At 41.2% G+C, this 19090-nt stretch overlaps 4 protein-coding genes across 4 annotated transcripts; 2 read left to right on the top strand and 2 right to left on the bottom strand.

The window, feature by feature from the left end:
* Window positions 1–238: 238 nt before the first annotated feature.
* On the bottom strand, window positions 239–2140 carry frs1 (Phenylalanine--tRNA ligase beta subunit; the record flags this gene model as incomplete). Its single annotated transcript, XM_031147673.1, has 2 exons — window positions 239–2039; window positions 2088–2140. The coding sequence occupies 2 exons, from the start codon at window positions 2138–2140 to the stop codon at window positions 239–241; spliced, it is 1854 nt and encodes a 617-aa protein (XP_031007923.1).
* A 724-nt stretch (window positions 2141–2864) lies between these two features.
* Window positions 2865–5083, top strand: paa1 (Protein phosphatase PP2A regulatory subunit A; the record flags this gene model as incomplete). Its single annotated transcript, XM_031147672.1, has 8 exons — window positions 2865–2930; window positions 3007–3112; window positions 3170–3321; window positions 3371–3862; window positions 3913–4172; window positions 4219–4319; window positions 4366–4703; window positions 4748–5083. 8 exons carry the CDS (start codon window positions 2865–2867, stop codon window positions 5081–5083), a joined length of 1851 nt encoding a protein of 616 aa, XP_031007928.1.
* Window positions 5084–5504: 421 nt separating this feature from the next.
* EFM4 (Protein-lysine N-methyltransferase) lies at window positions 5505–6264 on the top strand (the record flags this gene model as incomplete). The annotated part of the gene is made up of 2 exons (XM_031147671.1): window positions 5505–5569; window positions 5628–6264. 2 exons carry the CDS (start codon window positions 5505–5507, stop codon window positions 6262–6264), a joined length of 702 nt encoding a protein of 233 aa, XP_031007929.1.
* A 3203-nt stretch (window positions 6265–9467) lies between these two features.
* LHYA1_G002695 (uncharacterized protein) lies at window positions 9468–10159 on the bottom strand (the record flags this gene model as incomplete). Its single annotated transcript, XM_031147670.1, has 2 exons — window positions 9468–9998; window positions 10061–10159. The coding sequence occupies 2 exons, from the start codon at window positions 10157–10159 to the stop codon at window positions 9468–9470; spliced, it is 630 nt and encodes a 209-aa protein (XP_031007930.1).
* Window positions 10160–19090: the final 8931 nt, after the last annotated feature.

Raw genomic sequence — 19090 nt, 5'->3', positions numbered from 1 at the left:
ATGACGGAGTGAGAAGAAACTACAAATTCATGGAATTCATTCATCTTTTTTAACTTTTGTTTTGTGCTTCTATGATGCATGTATGTTCACTACATACAAGTTTATGGCTGGAGCTGAACTGACATAAATGACCTTTTTGGCGTGGTGCGACGTGATATGGAGAGATTATAAAAAGACCTCAAGGTTTATCTCTAGTGTGCTTACTGGGTACCTATTTTTTATGTTAGCATAGCGCTCTTTAGAATAAGGCATTTGACGGGAGGCAAAGGATACTTGGGGAAATAGGAGATGGAACAAACCTCAGCTCAAACTTCTCCAACACACTGGGATGCAAAATGCCAAACTCCCCAATACGGACCGCCTTGCCGCCCAGTCTAAGCCAGATAGCAGCCGCGTGTCCCGGGAAGAAGGTCTCTTCATCAATCTCTTCAATCCAATACCCATCGCCCTTCTCGTGATCCTGCCTCACCTCGAAGTCAAGCTTGTCGGCGCCCTTCGAGTTCAAACCCTCCTCGTGCGTCAAGAAGGCCGTCTTCAACATCAGGAGCACGCGATCGAGCAGTCCGTGCACGATTTCGAAGCCTGAGGTTTTGGAGTAGAAAGCTGCGGCAAAATGGCGCTCGTTTCTCGACTTGCGTTCTAGGGAGAGGTCTTTGAAGGCTACGTCGGAGACCTCGAAGACTTTTATGGGGACGCTGTGTTTCTTATTCTCGCGGATAGTCTTGAGGAGACCGGGCAGTAGGCTCGTGCGCACGATTTGGTATTCGGCGGTTTTGGGATTCGCGAGGCGCACGGCGGTGCTGCCGTCGTCTTTGCGGTTCAGCCAGGCGAAGTTCTCGTCATGGGAGCAGAGGATTAGGGGCATGACTTCGGACCAGCCGGCCATGGCGGCTTCCATGCGCACGATGTCGCCGAGCTTGTTGACCATGAGGGGTTGGGCGATGGTGGAGGCTTTTGAGGGGGCGGTGCGGGGGAGGTTGTTGAAGCCGTAGGCGATGGCTACGTCTTCCATGATGTCGCATTGGTGGAGCACGTCTGCTCTTGTGGGGGGGACGAGGACCTCGATTAGATTTGCGTCAGTGGAAGAGGGGGTGGCCGAGTAGCACATTTTGGTTAGGAGGGAGCAGATCTTTTCGGGCGCGAGGGTGAGGCCGCAACAGGCGTTTATGTAGTCTACTTCTGCGAAAGCTTTCCGGGGGGAAATGTCGGGGACGGTGCGTGACAAGGAGTTGTGGGGTGAGATTATTTCGACGGGCTCAATGGTGAAGGGTGAGTCGCAGTATTGGGAGAACATGGCTACGATTATGTTGTTGACTATCTCGAGCTTTGTGCGGTCGGTGGCGGTGATATCGATAAAGACATTGCGGGTGTTGAGGGTGATCTTGGAGTGGTCGCTATTGATGATGGGGGGCATTGAGCAAACTGTCCGTTGGGAGTCCAGAATGACGGGATATACTGGCTTGTCTTTGATGATGTGTAGATATTTGCCCAAGTGCTTGTCCTTTTCGTAGAAAGTCATCATCTCTTCTCCGGTCATCTCTTTGGTCTGGTTCAGGGGTTTGAACTTGATGTCCTTTGGTGGTAATGCCTCATAGGTGAACGGTCCCTTGATTGTATCCAAATCATGTGTTCCAATAGCAACCAAAGTACGTCCTCTCGCCAGATTTTGATGTAATTTATCTTGCAATGAAATGAAGGATTCATAGCTCTCTTTAGTGAACTTGATATTCCGCAAGATAGCCCCAGCAACATATGGCCGTACTTTCAGCGTATCAGGATGTACTGTGATCGTTTCCAACTTCCCACTCTCGGGTGTGACCAGTATATAATTTGGCAGCGGCGTCTTTTCCCGGAAGATGTTTAGCATGAGAGCTATGCCTTCAAAGCACAGCATGTCATATCTGTTGGCGGGGATCTCGATTTTGAGTTGTGCGGGCTCCTGCTTGCCATTGATGATTGGGCGTTCTGTATTTGACGTATCCTCGTCCAACTCAATTCCAAAATCGAAGCATAATGTCTCGAATTCCTCGGTGGTATATCTGCAAATAATGTTAGAGCATATCCTACATGGTTGCTACAGGACTTACTCCTGCCCCAATGCCTTGTAGAGCTCAACTTTGTCCACGCTGATGGTAGGCATTTTGACGGTCGCTGGTAGGTTCTACCACCTATTTACCAGCTGTGGAGACGTCTTGCAATACGAAATAAAAAGTATGCGGAGGTTGTGTTCAGTTGGCGCGAAGTTAAGAATTATTTTCTGTATGACTCCAAACTCCCCTCTCTCCCAAAGAAATTATTGCGCTCTTGGTCTATTGGGGTCCACCGGATAATTGGGCTGAGGTCTTGCTGGCTGGGGTGGTGGCCTCGCCTCGTTTATTTGGGGGAAATCGATCCTCAAGCCGGTGAAAGAAAGCATTGCTTCTTGCATGCTACGATATCTCAACCCTCAACTTTTCCCCTCTACACAAAAAACGTCCGCACAAGCTGTCTTCTTTTCGATCATTCTTTGCTGCACAGGTATGTCCAATTGATCTCTCCCAGCTTTGCCTGCAGGTGCACAGCACCCTTCTAGGAGTAGCTCCGTCATGACCCCCCGCCATGTTCACAAATATGGACAGACTGCCAGCTCTATGCGCGTCTCTTGCACAGCTCTTGCTAACACCTGATGCCCAAGCTTTCTCTCAAGCCCTCCTCGGCACGAAGACGCCTCCTGTTCGCTAATCAACAACATCTTGCTCGAGGCAAAGCAATCAGTCAACACGCGATCACCTCAACCACCAAGCCCCAAGTAAACAGGTCAAGGCCTGGCTTGCTGAACCTACCCGCGATCCCCTCTCACGAATAACGTTCAAGAGATCTCTACCATGGCGGACGGCCCAGACAAGACTGATGAGCTCTACCCAATAGCTGTGCTCATTGATGAATTAAAGGTACCAGAGCCTTGATACTACCTCCATAGCAGACTATGGCAGACTATGGCGGGCGCATTTGCTCACGATTACATAGCATGATGATGTTCTCCTACGACTTAATGCCATACACAGACTCTCGACGATTGCCCTCGCGCTGGGAGCGGAGCGTACAAGAGATGAATTGATTCCTTTCTTAGATGGTATGCCTGGTTCAGCCCTCGTCTGGCCCCACCGCAGGTACTGACTGTTTGTTGTAGAGTCCGTAGAAGATGAAGACGAGGTTCTGACAGCTTTGAGCGAAGAGCTTGGGGGCTTCGTCGAATACGTTGGAGGTCCAGAATGGGGTCACGTCCTTCTCTCGCCTCTTGAGAATCTGGCCGCAATCGAAGAACCGCTCGTACGTGAAAAGGTAGGTTTTCACGTCAAAAATACAAGAAGCGTTGCTAAGAAGTTTTTAGGCTGTCGAGTCTCTAAACAAAATTTGCGAAGAGCTATCTTCACAACAAGTCGAAGAATACTTCATTCCCCTCACAATCCGCCTCTCCAAAGCCGACTGGTTTACATCCAAAATTTCCGCGACAGGCCTTTACAATGTCCCATACAAAAAAGCTTCCCCACCCATGCAGGAACAACTTCGACACCAATTTGGACTTCTAGTCCACGATGAAACCCCAATGGTCCGACGATCGTCTGCAAATAACCTCTCGAAGTTTGTAAAGGAGATGCCTGCGACTATTGTCATCGAAGAAATGATACCCCTTTTCCAACACCTTGCAAGCGACGACCAGGATAGTGTACGGTTATTGACGGTCGAAATTCTTATTGCGATTGCGGAAGTGGTACCAAAGGAGCAACAATCAAGTCATGGGGTCCTGCTTACAGCATTGAGGAGTCTGATCGAGGACAAGAGTTGGAGGGTTCGGTATATGGTTGCGGACAGATTCGAGAAGGTCTGTGAAACATTACATTTATCTCACGTGCCCGTACTGATTCCTACTAGATTGCCAAAGCTGTAGACGACGAGGTTGTGTCAAGAGATCTGGTTCCTGCGTTTGTAAAGCTTCTAAAAGACACCGAGGCAGAAGTCCGAACAGCCATTGCCGGTCAAATTCCCGGATTCTGCAAGTTGGTGGACAGAACGACTCTTCTTAACGACATTATGACAACTGTGGAGGACTTGGTTTCAGATACCTCTCAACACGTTCGAGCCTCTCTCGGAACCCAGATCAGCGGACTCGCGCCTATTCTTGGCAAGCAAGAGTATGTCCGACTTCTGACCAGCTTTAAAAATGCTAACAGTTTGTAGAACCATCGATCACCTCCTCCCTATGTTCCTTCAGATGCTTAAAGATGAATTTCCTGACGTTCGTCTCCACATCATCTCGAAACTAGAATTAGTCAACCAAGGTATTTATCCTGAGATGCACAACATAGCAGTTGCTAATATCAATAGTCATTGGAATTGAGCTCCTCTCACAATCCCTGCTCCCAGCCATCGTTCAGCTTGCTGAAGATAAGCAATGGAGAGTTCGTTTGGCTATTATCGAGTACATCCCCTTATTGGCGAGCCAACTCGGTGTCAAGTTCTTTGATGAGAAGCTTGCCGGTTTATGCATGGGCTGGTTGGGCGACACCGTCTTCTCAATTCGTGAAGCTGCCACTCACAACCTGAAGAAGCTCACAGAAGTATTCGGTGTAGACTGGGCCAACGAGGCTATTATTCCCAAGGTTATGGCCATGGGTGGTCACCCAAACTACCTGTACAGAATGACAACCTGCTTTGCAATTACAGTAAGCAGCCCACTCCACATTCTTGAAAATCTCTAACTTTTTAGACCCTTGCACCAGTCGTCAGTCTCGACGTAGTTGCCAAAGCTATCCTCCCAATGATGGACAAGCTTGTTGTTGACGATATCCCAAATATCCGTTTCAACGTTGCTAAGAGCTACTCCGAACTCATATCTGTTCTCAAGCGCCTGCCAGATGAAGGAACTGTCTTCTCACTGGAGAAGTCTGGCAAAACTTTACCAGTATCTGCCCGAGGTCAAGTTCTGATTCAGCAGAGCATCCTACCAAACCTAGAGAAGCTGCAGAAGGATGATGATGTTGATGTCCGGTTTTTTGCAACTACTGCTGCTGCATCGATCTCTGACGAGGCTATGGAGACATGATCATATAGATAGGGTAATAATGCTTCTCATGAAAGGGGAAAATGCACACTGTTTTTTGGGCTACAGGCTACATACCAGTGCCAGAAGCGTTAGCCCGTCGATGTTCTAGAACGGAGCAGAAGAATACCAGTATTAGTTTCCTTGACTCCTTTATGAAAAAGAAAAAAATGAGATATCTTGTATGAAGGCTTCCCCAGGAAATGTGAACAAGACCATTCCAAATTCAGAAAGACCCCTCCTTTGCCCTGAATCTGCCACGTGAAAGTGGACTTCTGGACCCCCTCAATCGAGGCCCTTCACCGCTTTCAGAGGCAACTTTTTCTGCCACTACAAACTCCAAAAATATTGACCCACCAAACTCAACTTCAACCTCACTTAAGAGCTGATACACGCCAATTTGACTTCCAAACCTCCCGGCACCATGGGATCTAATCCTCTTACAAGGCCAAACCACCTCGAACCTTCCCCGCTCGGTACCAAAGAATAGTAAACCCATCCTCCCCCTCCCCCTCCTCACTCTACCCCACCAACTAATACTCAACAGCTGGGACTCCCTGTACACAACTGAACTGCACAATCATTCTGCAGATACCAGCGACGTAGGCACAATCTGGTTCTCCGACTCAGGCGCCGAAAACAAAGTCCTACCCTTCCTCTCCTCCCACATCCTGTCCGACAAAAAGCTCCTCGGCCCCGAAACCACACAGCAAAACTGCAGCTTTCTCGACCTAGGAACCGGGAATGGGCATTTTTTGTTAAGACTTAGGGGGTTGGATGAAGATGGCGAGGTAGATGAGGAGGGCGAGAAATGGGAGGGCAGAATGCTAGGCGTTGATTACTCGGCGCAAAGCGTTGAGTTCGCGCGGCGGATTGCGGCGTCCAAGGGTGTGGAAATTGAATTTGAGTATTTCGATCTCATGTCTGACTCGCCGTCTTCTATTCTCACGAACGACGAATCTGGAGGCTGGGATGTGGTGCTTGATAAGGGCACGTTTGATGCTATTTCGCTGAGTGAGGAGAGGGATGGCCAAGGCAGGAGGTTGTGTGAGGGGTATAGGGAGAAAGTGATGCCGCTTGTGAGAGAGGGCGGGTTACTGCTGGTTACGAGCTGTAATTGGACAGGGGAGGAACTTAGGGCTTGGTTTGCGGGGGCGGGGTTACGGGTTGTGGGGGGAGGTTAGGTATAAGAGTTTTGTGTTTGGGGGCGCTGCGGGGCAGACTATTAGTAGTGTTTGTTTTAGGAAAGAGAGTGGGTGATGATTTGTTGTTCTTAAGATGGGGTTGTGAGACTGTGAGGATATGGCACAGTCATGAGTTGTAATGCTCCCACGAATTATACCCGGTCTTCTTTTCTTTTGTACGGAATTTGATATTGTCATACTTATGGCCCTGCGTCTGCCCTGCTTCTCATGACCAGTAGCTTCGGCTCTTCGCAACGGCATTCTTACTCTCTCACTTGAGGCTACAGGCATGTATGGATCAAGTTTACGTTCTAACGTTGAAAAGTCTCGGCCCCCAGTAGCTATACAGCATGGCAGGTGTTTATAAGCACAAGGTCTTAGAACTCCAACAGCTTTATGGTCTTCTAGTAACTACTTCTATTTGCCGGCTTACTTTGAAGCCGAGCAAATGCTGACTGTGTCAAAGATCTTCAAATCTAGAAGTGGCAAGTTGAGCTAGAGAGTGAGATGTCGGCCGACAAGGCCACCTTGGGCTCACACGAAATATCCACTCTTGAGAAGTATTGCTTATAAAAGCTGAGATTTCTTTATCCTCTTCCGTATTATTGAGCCTCCCAGCTTTAACAAATTATCTGTCTGCCAATTACCGAATCGTGCACCAGCCTTACATTTAAGAGTTTACATATTATTAAGCATAATATTTCGGAGTTTCTATAAGATAGGCAAAGTCATTATGTCAGGAATTGATGATGATTCTGAGCCTGATGTAGAACCTGGAATTGAGTAAGTGACCTGGCAGTAAATGCATTTGTTTCAAATATGCGTTTCGAACATTTTTGGACTTTAGATCGATGCGTTACAAATCTTTACTCCAGTTGCAGAGCACAGCCTTCGATGACACTCATCTCTTGTTTTGTGAAATCTTATAACTCCATACTCTCTCAAAGACACAAATACTGACTATTCTCTCCAGCCAGGAGGACCACTAGAGATTGTTGTCAAAAGAGTCAAAGAATTGGCCGAGGGCTTCGAACTTGTTGAGCCAGCCTTTGGAGTCGACATGGCAAAATCAGCGGAAGCAGCCGAACCAGAGGAGGCTAAGCACAATGACACATTATAGACCTGGAGAATCACTGCGTCTTGCGTGATAGCAACCTATGACCAAAAAAACGGCAAGCGCACCCTCGTCCACTTGAGGTAGCGATGCCGGGACCAGCTATTTCAACGCGCTGGCCAATAAGATATCGGAAACATCGACGGTCATTATCGCGTCTAGAAATGATACTGGAAGTAAAACCGGGTTTGAGGCTACGGTTGGTGATAGCCATACAGACAGTTTGAAGGAGGCTATGAAAAGAGCGGGCAAGGATGCTAACAAGTTGGTGTTCAAAGTGTTTCATTCGACCCAGGCGGAGGATAGAGCGGCTGAGGTGGACCCGGGCACTTTTGCAATTACTGCTAAGGGGAAGTATGGACGAATACAGGAACCCAAGAAACCCCCCAAGAAAGAACCCAAGAAAGAATCCAAGAAAGAACCCAAGGAAAGCGAGGAATGAGGTCGGCGGCGGATAACTTTGGTTGGTCATTATAGTGGTTCCATTACATCTGAGAGCTTCGCTTAGTGATAAATAGGGGGGGGGGGGGGGGGTCACTTAATGAAATCACAATCATATCTCACGTTTGAGCATTAAAATTGGCAATGATGCATGTGTCTTTAGAATAACGCAATTCATTATAACCAACGCATTTCTAGGCCTACTGGACCAAGCGATACATTTCCCAGGAGCCAGAGACTTCTTGTCCCTCCACCTATTCCTGCTGGACTAACTGCCGGAACTACTCAGAATCGCTCTCTACAAAGCGCGCTGCGCAGCCAACACATTCGAGTATGTTCTAGAGTTGCCTAAATTTCTATAAACATATTGCAATTTCTCCCACAGGTCGTTCTTGGCGGCCACATGGCCAGGTAACGTCGCCAGCCAATGTCTTTCGTCAAGATCTTATACGATGGCGTGCCTATCCTCAATTATCAGCGGGTGATCCTTTTTTACAGAAGACGTGGACAGGATTGAAAAGCTTACACCCAATACCGACTACCTGCCCATCCGTCCCAGAACTTGAAGTGCTGCCTCTTTTTACCATATACTAGGTTGTGAATATTGCTGACCGTAACCATCCCATCGCATGCGTAGTCAAAGTACGTCTCAATTCGCGGGGGAATGGCGCCTGTCAGATTCTTGTCCCATACCAATACTCCTCTATTATTCGGAGCATGACTGCTTGCGTTCATGTCCAGCTCGTGAGCGAGACCTGTGCCTGCCGTATCTCGCTCCAAAAGGAGGAGGATAGTCCAGCGGTTATGATCCACGCTATTACTCAAAGTAAGTGTAACACATTCATGGCACACGACACGGATTGCCGCAACTCTGCGGTCATCGGTTGTGAAGGTTGGATCATTGATCCAGCTTTGCATCTTAGGCATTGAACTTTGGGTTTTAGGAATTCTGTGTGGCTGAGACTTCGACTTGATGATATCACTTAGCCTCGCAGCCAATTTCAGAGTAAGGAAGGGAAAAGATGAGAGCCCTAAGACTGACGAAATGGAAGGAGAAGATGTTAAACAGGATTGATAACAAGCTTATTTTTCTTGAAAACAGCGAAGTCCTGCCTAGTTATATACACCCATCATCTTCCTAGACGTCGCAAGTAGACTTAGCATCATCAGAATGGACTTCAAATAACAACAATCGGTGACTAAAGAAGACAAATATTCAAGCGTGTTTGCGGTTAGGACAGCGTGGAAATTGTTCATTATTGATATCAAACGCAATCAAAGAGTAAACAATACATCAATTTCCGACTTTCTGACAATAATACCAAAACCAGCACGCAACCAGTTGCTAGCACTGTCATGCAGAACAGCTTTCTTACAGACAAATAGAAAAGATTCCGAGTCACTTGACGCGTATTCCACCAAAATGTGGCGAGATCACTTGAACACTACCAGTCGATTGCGCGCATTGGTACAGTTCCTAGGTATACCGGCAACAAGAGAACTTATATAATAATGCAAAGCATAAATACCTCTTGATAATATAGAGTTTCCACCGAATTTTCGCCTTGCTAGCCTAGTTCCCTTTTCTTCACTCGCTCGCTCGCCCGTCTCGTCTCTAAGATCGTCACGTCCAGATGCATCCACACACCTACGACACCACGCAGGAGTTCCAGCCCTCCGTAGGAAAATCATTCATAGCTCTCCCTGACTTCCTCAAATCTGGCGCGGCTCTCCCAACAAATTCTCTATGCTCCCAAAAACAATTACTATCTGGCCCGCCCTCTGGCGCCCTCCACTCCACTCGGGGCGGATACGGCGAAGTATCAAACAGCAAACGAAGCGCGAATCTCGGCATAGACGGGCTCATACCCCTAATACAACAAGGCTCTACGAAATTGCCTTTCTCGATCCTGATGGTGTAGGATTTAGGACGAAAGGCAGCATCTCTGAGTCCTAGCTCGTTGAGAATGGTGCTTCTTGATAGAAAGGCTCGTGCGTGTTGGGGTATCTGTTTCACGAGGGTGATTTCGAGGGTGAGCTGGCCTAGGAGTTGGGGGAGTTTGGTGTGGGTGAGGCTGCTGGTGGAGCTTGCGATTTGAGTAGAGCGGTTAGGGGGGTCGATGCTCTTCCATTCGAGCTCTGTGGCGATGAAATAGTTGAAATTGCAACGGCACCATAACTTTTGATTTGAGTGGTTAGCAGTTTTCTTAGGGGTATATATGGTAAGGGACAGAGAAATACCTCGCCAGTACCATCCTGGTTGAACTTGATTGATTGGCCTTCTGTATGAAAGCACCATTCATTTTCCCCGCAGAGAATAGAGCACAGTGCTTCATTCATATCGAAATAACATATGGTTGTCAAATGTTAAAAGCGCTTTTGGTTAATGTTTCTGGGTCTGTCTCTTTCGTGGGGACACTGAGGAGTGAACTGAAGCGTGCCGTACTAGTATAGGTGGCTCGTAAGAAACTGTTGCCTGGCAGAGAATATGATACACATACTAGGAGGCTCAGCTCAGGTGAGATCAACTCCGCTGGTCCCATTTCACATTTGCTATGATTCTCCTACTCTACTAACAAAGTTGTAATCTTTATTTCTTACGCAGAGCGGAGTCCTATCAAGGCCGGACACTAATTTACCTACCGGTACAGTAGCAATGCATCCTCAGCTCGGAGCCCTGCAGGATCTCTCAAATTCCGAAAAACCGATAATTATAAAGGTGAAAGAAGAGAGGGGGCATAGAGCGGAGGCATATAATAAGCATGCCTAGGCCAAAAGATCCAGAATTTGAAGTCGGCCGAGATATCATGGGATCTTATGAGATGAGTTGAGGTTGGACATGTAGATATAAAATGTGCCTTACAGTTTAGGCTGCAATTCTGTCCAACGTTGGCCAACCAGGAGCAGTTCTGGCTCGCTAAGCGGGTCGGCTCAATTTACTTCCAGGTTACCTATAAAATACCTGACCTTAGCCCTGCCTGAATTATCGCTATAATATATTCCTTTCCAGATCCGTGCCTTCCCTCCCCCTAGTTACCTTCCAATCCATTACCACTACCAATACTTGCATTTCCCAGGATCAAATCTCTTATTGACCCCCAAGCTAAGTACAATCCAAGAAAATATTCTTAGGGATGAGGCCCGACGCGCTTGCCGGACTCTGGTCATGCCTCATGGTCCCACACCACGTAGGCGTCTGCGTGGTAGGGTCCTAAAGCAAAGTGACCCTATCTGAGCCTGCATGGACATTGTTATTCATCCCTTGATATACTGTATTTGCCGCGAGGATGCGGTATGACAGGCGGTAGCTGTTTCGAACGTTCTCCTATTTTTGTAAGCGAGCGAGTAAGGAGTTGGCCTATGAAGGGCCAAACGATCCTTCTCGGGAGCCCTTGCAGTTGGGGGCTGAAGTTCCACGCTAGATCTATTCCCCTAGTTTAAAAGCATTGGCATTGCAATCTCACTAGAGGCTCAAAATCCTCATACACCAATAACGTGTTAGGATATTTTTGCTCTTTTCATTGACTTTTGCACTTCATCATAGGCTACGAAGAGTAATGAACTGGCTGGATGATCAGCAGTCATGTCAACCCCCAAGCTATACTCATGATCGAGGATTATGTTGCAAAGGGAGCTTCGTCTCGAGCACGTATAAGAAGACCTATCCCCGTGGAAGAGGACATTGCAGCTTGCGAAAATATCCATCAGCGTCCCATAACGTCATGCTTTACTTTGCTTTGCTCGGAGGTCTGAGGCGAGTATAAGGAAAGAGCAAGGTCTAGCTCAACTTAAATTAGAAGAGATGAGATAAGATCGCAAAGAGCAATCTTCAAATAAGGCATGAAATCATGTGAGTGAATGAAAAGGGATCTGGACAGTAAACATTGAGTATGCGACGATATATTGGAAAGACTTTTCCTCTTACTATGTGCCACGTTGGAGCCGATCTCGTCGCTATCTATAATTTGAACGTTCGCAAAGTTTTGAGCAATAGCGTTGCTACGAGCTTGATCAAATTGCTGACCCTTGTCATATTGTATTTTGCTTCGCTGTCGAATGCGTGATTGTTTTCTGACTTGCCATGACAGGTCTTAACAACTTTATCTTACCCCTAGCGGTAGGTCTTTTAACCGTCTTGAACTCCAATAGTTTCAAATAGTGACCTAAGAAGCTGACTAGTTATCTTGCAGAATTACATGGTCCCCACTTATATATGAATAAATCTTTGCTTAGTTTAACAGAGTTAGTAAGCCTGCCAGTTGTAACTTGTGAGAAGTGTTTGTCTGCAAGAGATTAACTAATATGACAGCAGCTGAGTGTTATACTCCTATAAAACCATATCCTATCTTACTTGAAATAGAACATCCATTTATTCACTTCTTATACCCAATTTTACAGTACGTACGACGCTACAAGTCCCGATTGACGCGATTAGGGGTATGGGATGCGAACCTACATTCTAGAGGGCAATTCGATGACGGCGCACGAGCTCCTTGCGCTTGGTGTTGACGTGGTCCCTGTGTCGGGTCCCCCATAGCTTGGGTCTGGGTCCTAAATTAGGACCTATGGGGACCCATGGCGAGGTCTAACTATGAAAAAGGCAGTCCCTTATTCATTCATTCATTCACCAAGAATGAAACAAATCGACCGAACGCAACAAGTTGACAACAAAAGCCCCATTGACAGCACGTTTAGAGCAAGTACAATGATGGTAACGGCGACGGTGAAGGAAGGCATTTCCGTGCTTATGCGAGAGCGAAAAGCTTGAAGTTGTAGTGTTGAAGCAGAGAACCCTGCTGCGACTGCAGCAAGGGTTAGGGCAAGTACAATGATGGTAACGGCGACAGTGAAGGAAGGTATATTTATAGGTGTGCGCAAGCGAAAAGCTTGAAAGTGTAGGTAGTGTTGGGATATACGACCCGCCCTAGGATCCTCCCTAACCTTTCTAGTCATGTGATCTAGCTTATATGACTTAGCTTAGTTAGCGAAGAGGCATAACCTCTTCGTCTCCGTAATACCACCTAAATGCTAAGCATTAATTAACTAGCATTAAGTCTATACTATATAGTAGAGAAGTGATTACATTCTAATATATTACTGCCTATAATACTAATACTAATCAGTGGTTATTCTCACGGGAGATACTATAGAATAGTAAGGTTTAGAGAAGAGGTAAAGATATAATATAGTAACTAAAGTAGGTTAATAAGCGTTAAGTTTTTATGCTAGGGAATAGCAATAATAGCCTATAGATCTCTAGTAACTAATAGGTTAATAAGGAGAGAAATAGGTGGCACTATCCAATTTCTCTAGTGACTAATTAGTTAATAAGGAGATATTAATACTGCTAGTTGCTAGTAATTTAAGGGCTATAGTAATTAATAGGTTAATAAGTAGCCGCGTCTATTATATAGAATAATAGACTTTATAAGGCACTAGTAACTAATAGGTTAATAAGGACTATCTTATTAAGGAGCCTATTACTATTATAATTAAGACGAATTTTTAGCATACTTTATACTAAAAACACCACGAATTTCAACCCTAAATTTATATATCTAAAGTCTAAAAACACTTTAAAAACGATAACACTATTATAATATAGCATGTCTAAACCCTGCGGTCAGCTATTACAATAGTGATAATAAGAAGGAAGAGCTAATAGACCCTTTACGTAATTTAAGTCTAGAACCTAGACCGAGTTAATAATAAAGAAAGCCTATACCTCTACTATAAAAGGGTATTAAGCGAGGCGTTATAATAGTAATACTAATAAAACGCAAGGAGGAAGTTAATAAAGAGAAGTGAGGTCTCCCTATATTATAGTTAGACCTAGATAAGAAGGACCTCCTAGCTATAAACGGATACTTGATATATAAGAGGTTATAATACTAAAAACGGAGACTATAAGATAGTAATTTATAGGCAGCATTTCAAGCAGATTTTACTAATTAGACCTAGGAGGCATTTAAAGTAGTAGATATAATAGATATATAATAACTTCAAGACTATCTATAGGAATAGGAGGTATTTATAGCGCTTAATAAAGTGTTAATTGCTCCCTAGTTAATAAATATCCTAATAGAAGAGCACCTATACTAGTAGATAGATAAAGAGGTTATAGTCTAACTAGGCTAAAATCAAGCTTTCTATTTATGCTATTACCTTAACTTTAAAGATAAATTTAAACCTCTTAGCTAAGGGAGATTATATTAGAGATCCGCGCATCTATCCTATTAAGGATCTATCTAACTATAAAAGGAGGCAGGATAACGCAAATTAATAGTTCTAACGTCCTAGGAGATAGATTACACTAGATGGATATAAGTGAAGGATTTATAAAGTGTCCTAGAAGAGCTAATTGCTCTAGAAATAATAAGAGCACTAAACCTAACCTATAGATTAGACAGAAAGGAGCTTACTACTAAGCAGAAGATTATCTGATATTAGGAAGAGGAGTAAAGATAATATTAACTCCACGCTAAGATAATAAAGGAAGTCGAGATCTTTAATAAGAAATAAGCCTATCTTTAAGAGGATATTAAGCTAATAGAGAGGTAGTAGTAGCAGCCGTAATAGCGATATCCTAAAGAGGTTAGTAATCATATATATAAGGCTTACTAGTATTAGCATCTAGATTAAAGAGATACCTAAAGTATTAAAGCTAGGATAGCTTCTATAATAATCCACTAAATAACCCCCTTAGAATATAATAACCAAGGCGCTCTAGGCAATAAAGAGGTTATTATAAAACAGATAACCAATCTAATAAAGCTATATAATAATAAGTAATAATATAAAAAAGGACGTTATAATATAATAAATGCTAAGCTTATAATCTTCTATAAGAACTATTAAAATATAAACTTTCCACCCTACTTATACTATAGAGCTTTTCCCTAAATACTTAAGGATAATACTGCCTTATTCTATTATAAATTCCTAGTTAGAAAAGGTCTTAACTTTACATCCCTTATTAAGAGGATAAAGATAGAATTCAAGATAAAAGAGAACTAGTAATAGTATATAAATAAATAGGATATAACTACTCTTAAGTCAATCGCGCTAGAGCTAAAGCAGGATAGAAAGGACCTCTTAGAGTATCTAAATGCTCTCTTTTTAAGGCTAGCAATAATCTAAAAAGGGCTATTACTAAACTACCACAGCATAGAGATCTTTAGGGATAAAGTGATAGCTTTATATCAGAATATAAAGGAGTATAGATAAGCTATAATTTCACCTTCTATAACCTACTATAGAGCCTATACCTAATTGCAGGTAGTAGTTATAAAGTTGATAATATTAATAATATTATAGTCTAAACTTATAAAGCAGCGCTAATAATACTAGTTTAGTGATATAAAGTTCAACTATAACTATATTAACCGAACCTATAGGAATAGGGATATAGGAAATATAAGAGATAGCCTACAATTTAGTAACTAAAAATTATAATTTAGCAACTATAGATAGTAGTAGTAAGATAATAAAAAGTGCTATATATATTAGAAGCCTAGCTACTAATCTACTAAATACTTAAAGGAAGAGCAAATAGAGGCATATAAGCGGTTTAAGCGATTAAATATAAAATCAGGTGATTTAAGAGCCTACTTCTAGAGCTTTCTAGCTAAGTATAAAGGTATTAATATTAATATTAGCAATAAAAAAGATCACGCTTTACCATATACTAAAGTTAAAGATAATAATAAATTTAGAAGCAAAAATAATATATTCTTCACTAAATTTAGATAGATTAATAGCACTAAAATAATATCTATACTTGCTAACTAGTCTATAATACATATTATAACATGAAAGGATACCTTTCTTACTAAAAAGCTTTATGAGCCTATCTTAATAAGCCTAGAAGATAGTATCACAGATATATTTTCATTTAAAGGGTAATACTCTATAAATAGCTTCTAGGGCATTATGCTAGATAGTAGGGCAGTAGGCGTATCTACTACAGGAAGACGCTAGTTCCTAGCCCTATAAAAGCTCCTTCTAGATATCTAAATTAATATAAATACAGCTAGATATTATATAATCCGTTTTAGGAAAGGAATAGCTAAATCCCTAGGGATAGTCACGGTTCTAATGCTTATAGGGGAAATCATCTTCTACGTGGTGCCTATTAATACGCCGTTTTTATACTACATCTAGGATATAGATTGCATAAATATTAAATTAGATAACCTTAAAAACATTCTAATTTAAGGTAATATAACCATTCTAGTTATCTGCAAATAGGGCCATCCGTGGATGCTTCTTAACCATCTAGAAAAGATAGTTGCCTAGAGCTATCTTATAGAGATAGAGCTTTAATAATTGCATTAATAATTTAGATACCTATTAATTTAATAATTAGTAAAAGTATTAGATTAAGCTAGATTTAATCTAGATAGTAAAGTAGTCCGCAAGCTTATAGAGAGCTACCACTAATATTAGAAGCATTAGAAGTCACTAGGACGATTTAGATTTAAGCTTTATAATAAGTATAACTTTAACTATAAAGTTTCTATTAATATACTATAAGTTAATGTAAAGCCTACGTTATAGGTCGTTAATACTTCCACAGGCTTCTAAGCCGCCTGATTTCTAGTAGACATGTCCACTTAATATATATGAGATATATTATAAGAATGCTAGATTAATACATATTAAGGTCCACCTAATATTATAGTCTATAATATAAGGAAGAATTTTGCTTTAGCTGAATTTAGATATAATATAAAGGTAATAGCAATCTAAGTTAAAGAGGTTCCTATAGAAGCCTATAATAGTATCAGGAAAGTAGAGCGATATTATACCTCTCTATAATAAGCATATAAGATCCTAAAGGACGAATTGCAGAATTTAGTCCCTTAAGACGTAATACTATAGATGGCTATAAAGGCTATAAATGACTTAGCAGGTCCTAATAGTCTTATGCCTATACTACTAGTATTTAGGGCATACCCTAGAATAATAGAGGATTTGCCTCTATCCCTAAATATTATTAGAAGAGTAGAGGCTATTACTAAGGCAACTAGCAAGGTATATCAAATTTATATAAAACGATAAGTAATTAATATATTAGGCATGCAGAATAGACTAGATATATCTGCAACGCTAGACCTCCTAATTTAGTTAGATGTAAGAGTATTTAGAGAAGGTAAAGGATAGGACGGACCGTATAAATTAATTATAATAGAGGATAAAGCATGCGTTATCTAGATGCTATATAGCTCTATAAAGTTTAGAACTATAGTTGTAAGGCTATATATAATAGACGATACGCCTGGATTTAATAATACTATTACTTAAAGTAATAATATACCACCTAATAAGGATACTATTTATATTAAAGAAGAGCTAAGACCTTAGTATCATATGCGCTCTAAGAAGAGGGGTTATAGATGTCTAAAGGGTTTAAAGAATAAGTAAAGATAATCCTAATCTATAGATGCACTAATCTAATATTATAGCTAAATTAATAAAAATAGTAATAAGGTAATAATAGTATATATCATATAAAAGAAGAAGGCAGATCTTAAGCTTTTACTAAAGCTTTAATAAGAAGGGAAGATTATAACTCTAGAAGAACCATTTAAGGCATCAGATAATAAAGAGATTAATAGACTAAATAGTTAAGGCGTCTTTAAATTTAAAATCTATAATAAGAGGATCTATAGTAATATCCGACTATTTAATTTATAATTTGTCTATAAAGTTAAAGGGAAGATAATAGATGCCCCTTTTAAGAAATCTAGACTAGTTATCTAAGCATATAATAATATAAGAAAGGAGATAATTTTAATATAATCCCTAATAATCTAAAGAGCTAGCTAGCAAATTATTATTACTCTAGCTCTATTATTAATAAAGCTAAAAGATAGACAAGTAATGTTTCTATACCTTTACAATATTATATAGGCATATACATAGTCTATATTAAGACTTGCCTGAAAGATCTTTATAAAGCTCCTAAAGCAGCTTATAGATAAGTTCCCCTAAGGGATAATTATACGAGTTATTTAACTACTATATAGTATTATAAAAGCGGGGATATATTAGTTTCTAATCTACTTCTAATACTATAGGGATAAGCTCCTAATAAGGACTTTAACTTATAATCCATGCCTTCTTATAAGCAGATTAGGATAAGGATTTAGAATAGTAGAGATATAGATAGATAATACCCTTATCCTAGTAGACGACTAATTTGCAAAGATAGAGGAAGATAAGCTTATAAAAGTAAACTTTAGAGCAAAGCTAAAAGAGAAGCTAATAGAATCCTCCCCTCTTATTTTTAATAGATGCATATTAACTCTTAAGAGTAAAAACATCTATATATGCTAAAAGGATTAAGGAAAGAAGCTTAAGCTAATTAATATTAAAGCTAATAACTATAAGTAGGCATACTTATAATAGCGAGCTTAAGGAGCCTATATTACATTAATCTGCTAGCCTAAAGTAGCATTTAATCTATTAATTGCAGCATAATACTATAACCTAGATAAGGAGGACATAATAGTAATAAATAAGTATATTAAGTGGCAAATAGATAATTTAGATAGAGGACTATGCTATACCCCTCTATAGATAGTAGATGCTAAGCTATTTATCTTTATTAATAGTTTATTAGCTAATAATAAAGACCTTAGCTCCTAACTAGGTTATATTATTATACTTGCAAATAAATCCATAGGATCTACTAATACTAAATTTATTATAAATAGTAATATCCTCTACTAGAGCTTGATAAAGAGTAAACGTATTATAAGAAGCAGTCTTATATCTAAGATTTATAGTATAGTTAGAGGTATAGATATAGGTATTATAATAGTATCAATGCTAAAGAGAGTATTAGAATAGCTAAAGATAATAAAGATCCCTATAATTATCTATACGGATTTATACTCCCTCTATAAGTATCTTATAAAGCTAGGAACTATAAGAGAGAAGCGCCTTATAATTAATATTATAGCCCTTTAAGAGTCCTATAAAGATAGAGAATTATTAGAGGTATAATAGATTAATAGAAAAGATAATCCTATAGATATAATAATAAAGATAAACCTAAATAGAGCCCTCTAAATACTTATTAATATAAATAGTATTACAATTTAGATAGAGGGATAGGTAGAGAGGGATAATAAGATAGCGGATTTAGTCTAACTATATTTGGTTTTTCCTATAAAGCGCCTTAAAGCAATTCCAGTTTAGCAATTTAGAATAATCTAAGGATCTATCTCTTATTAGTTCCCTTATTAGTTTCTTATTTATTTA

The sequence above is a fragment of the Lachnellula hyalina genome, assembly GCF_007821495.1.
Source record: "Lachnellula hyalina strain CBS 185.66 chromosome Unknown contig00021, whole genome shotgun sequence".
NCBI lineage: Eukaryota > Fungi > Ascomycota > Leotiomycetes > Helotiales > Lachnaceae > Lachnellula > Lachnellula hyalina.
This window is presented reverse-complemented; position numbering and strand designations above follow the sequence as displayed.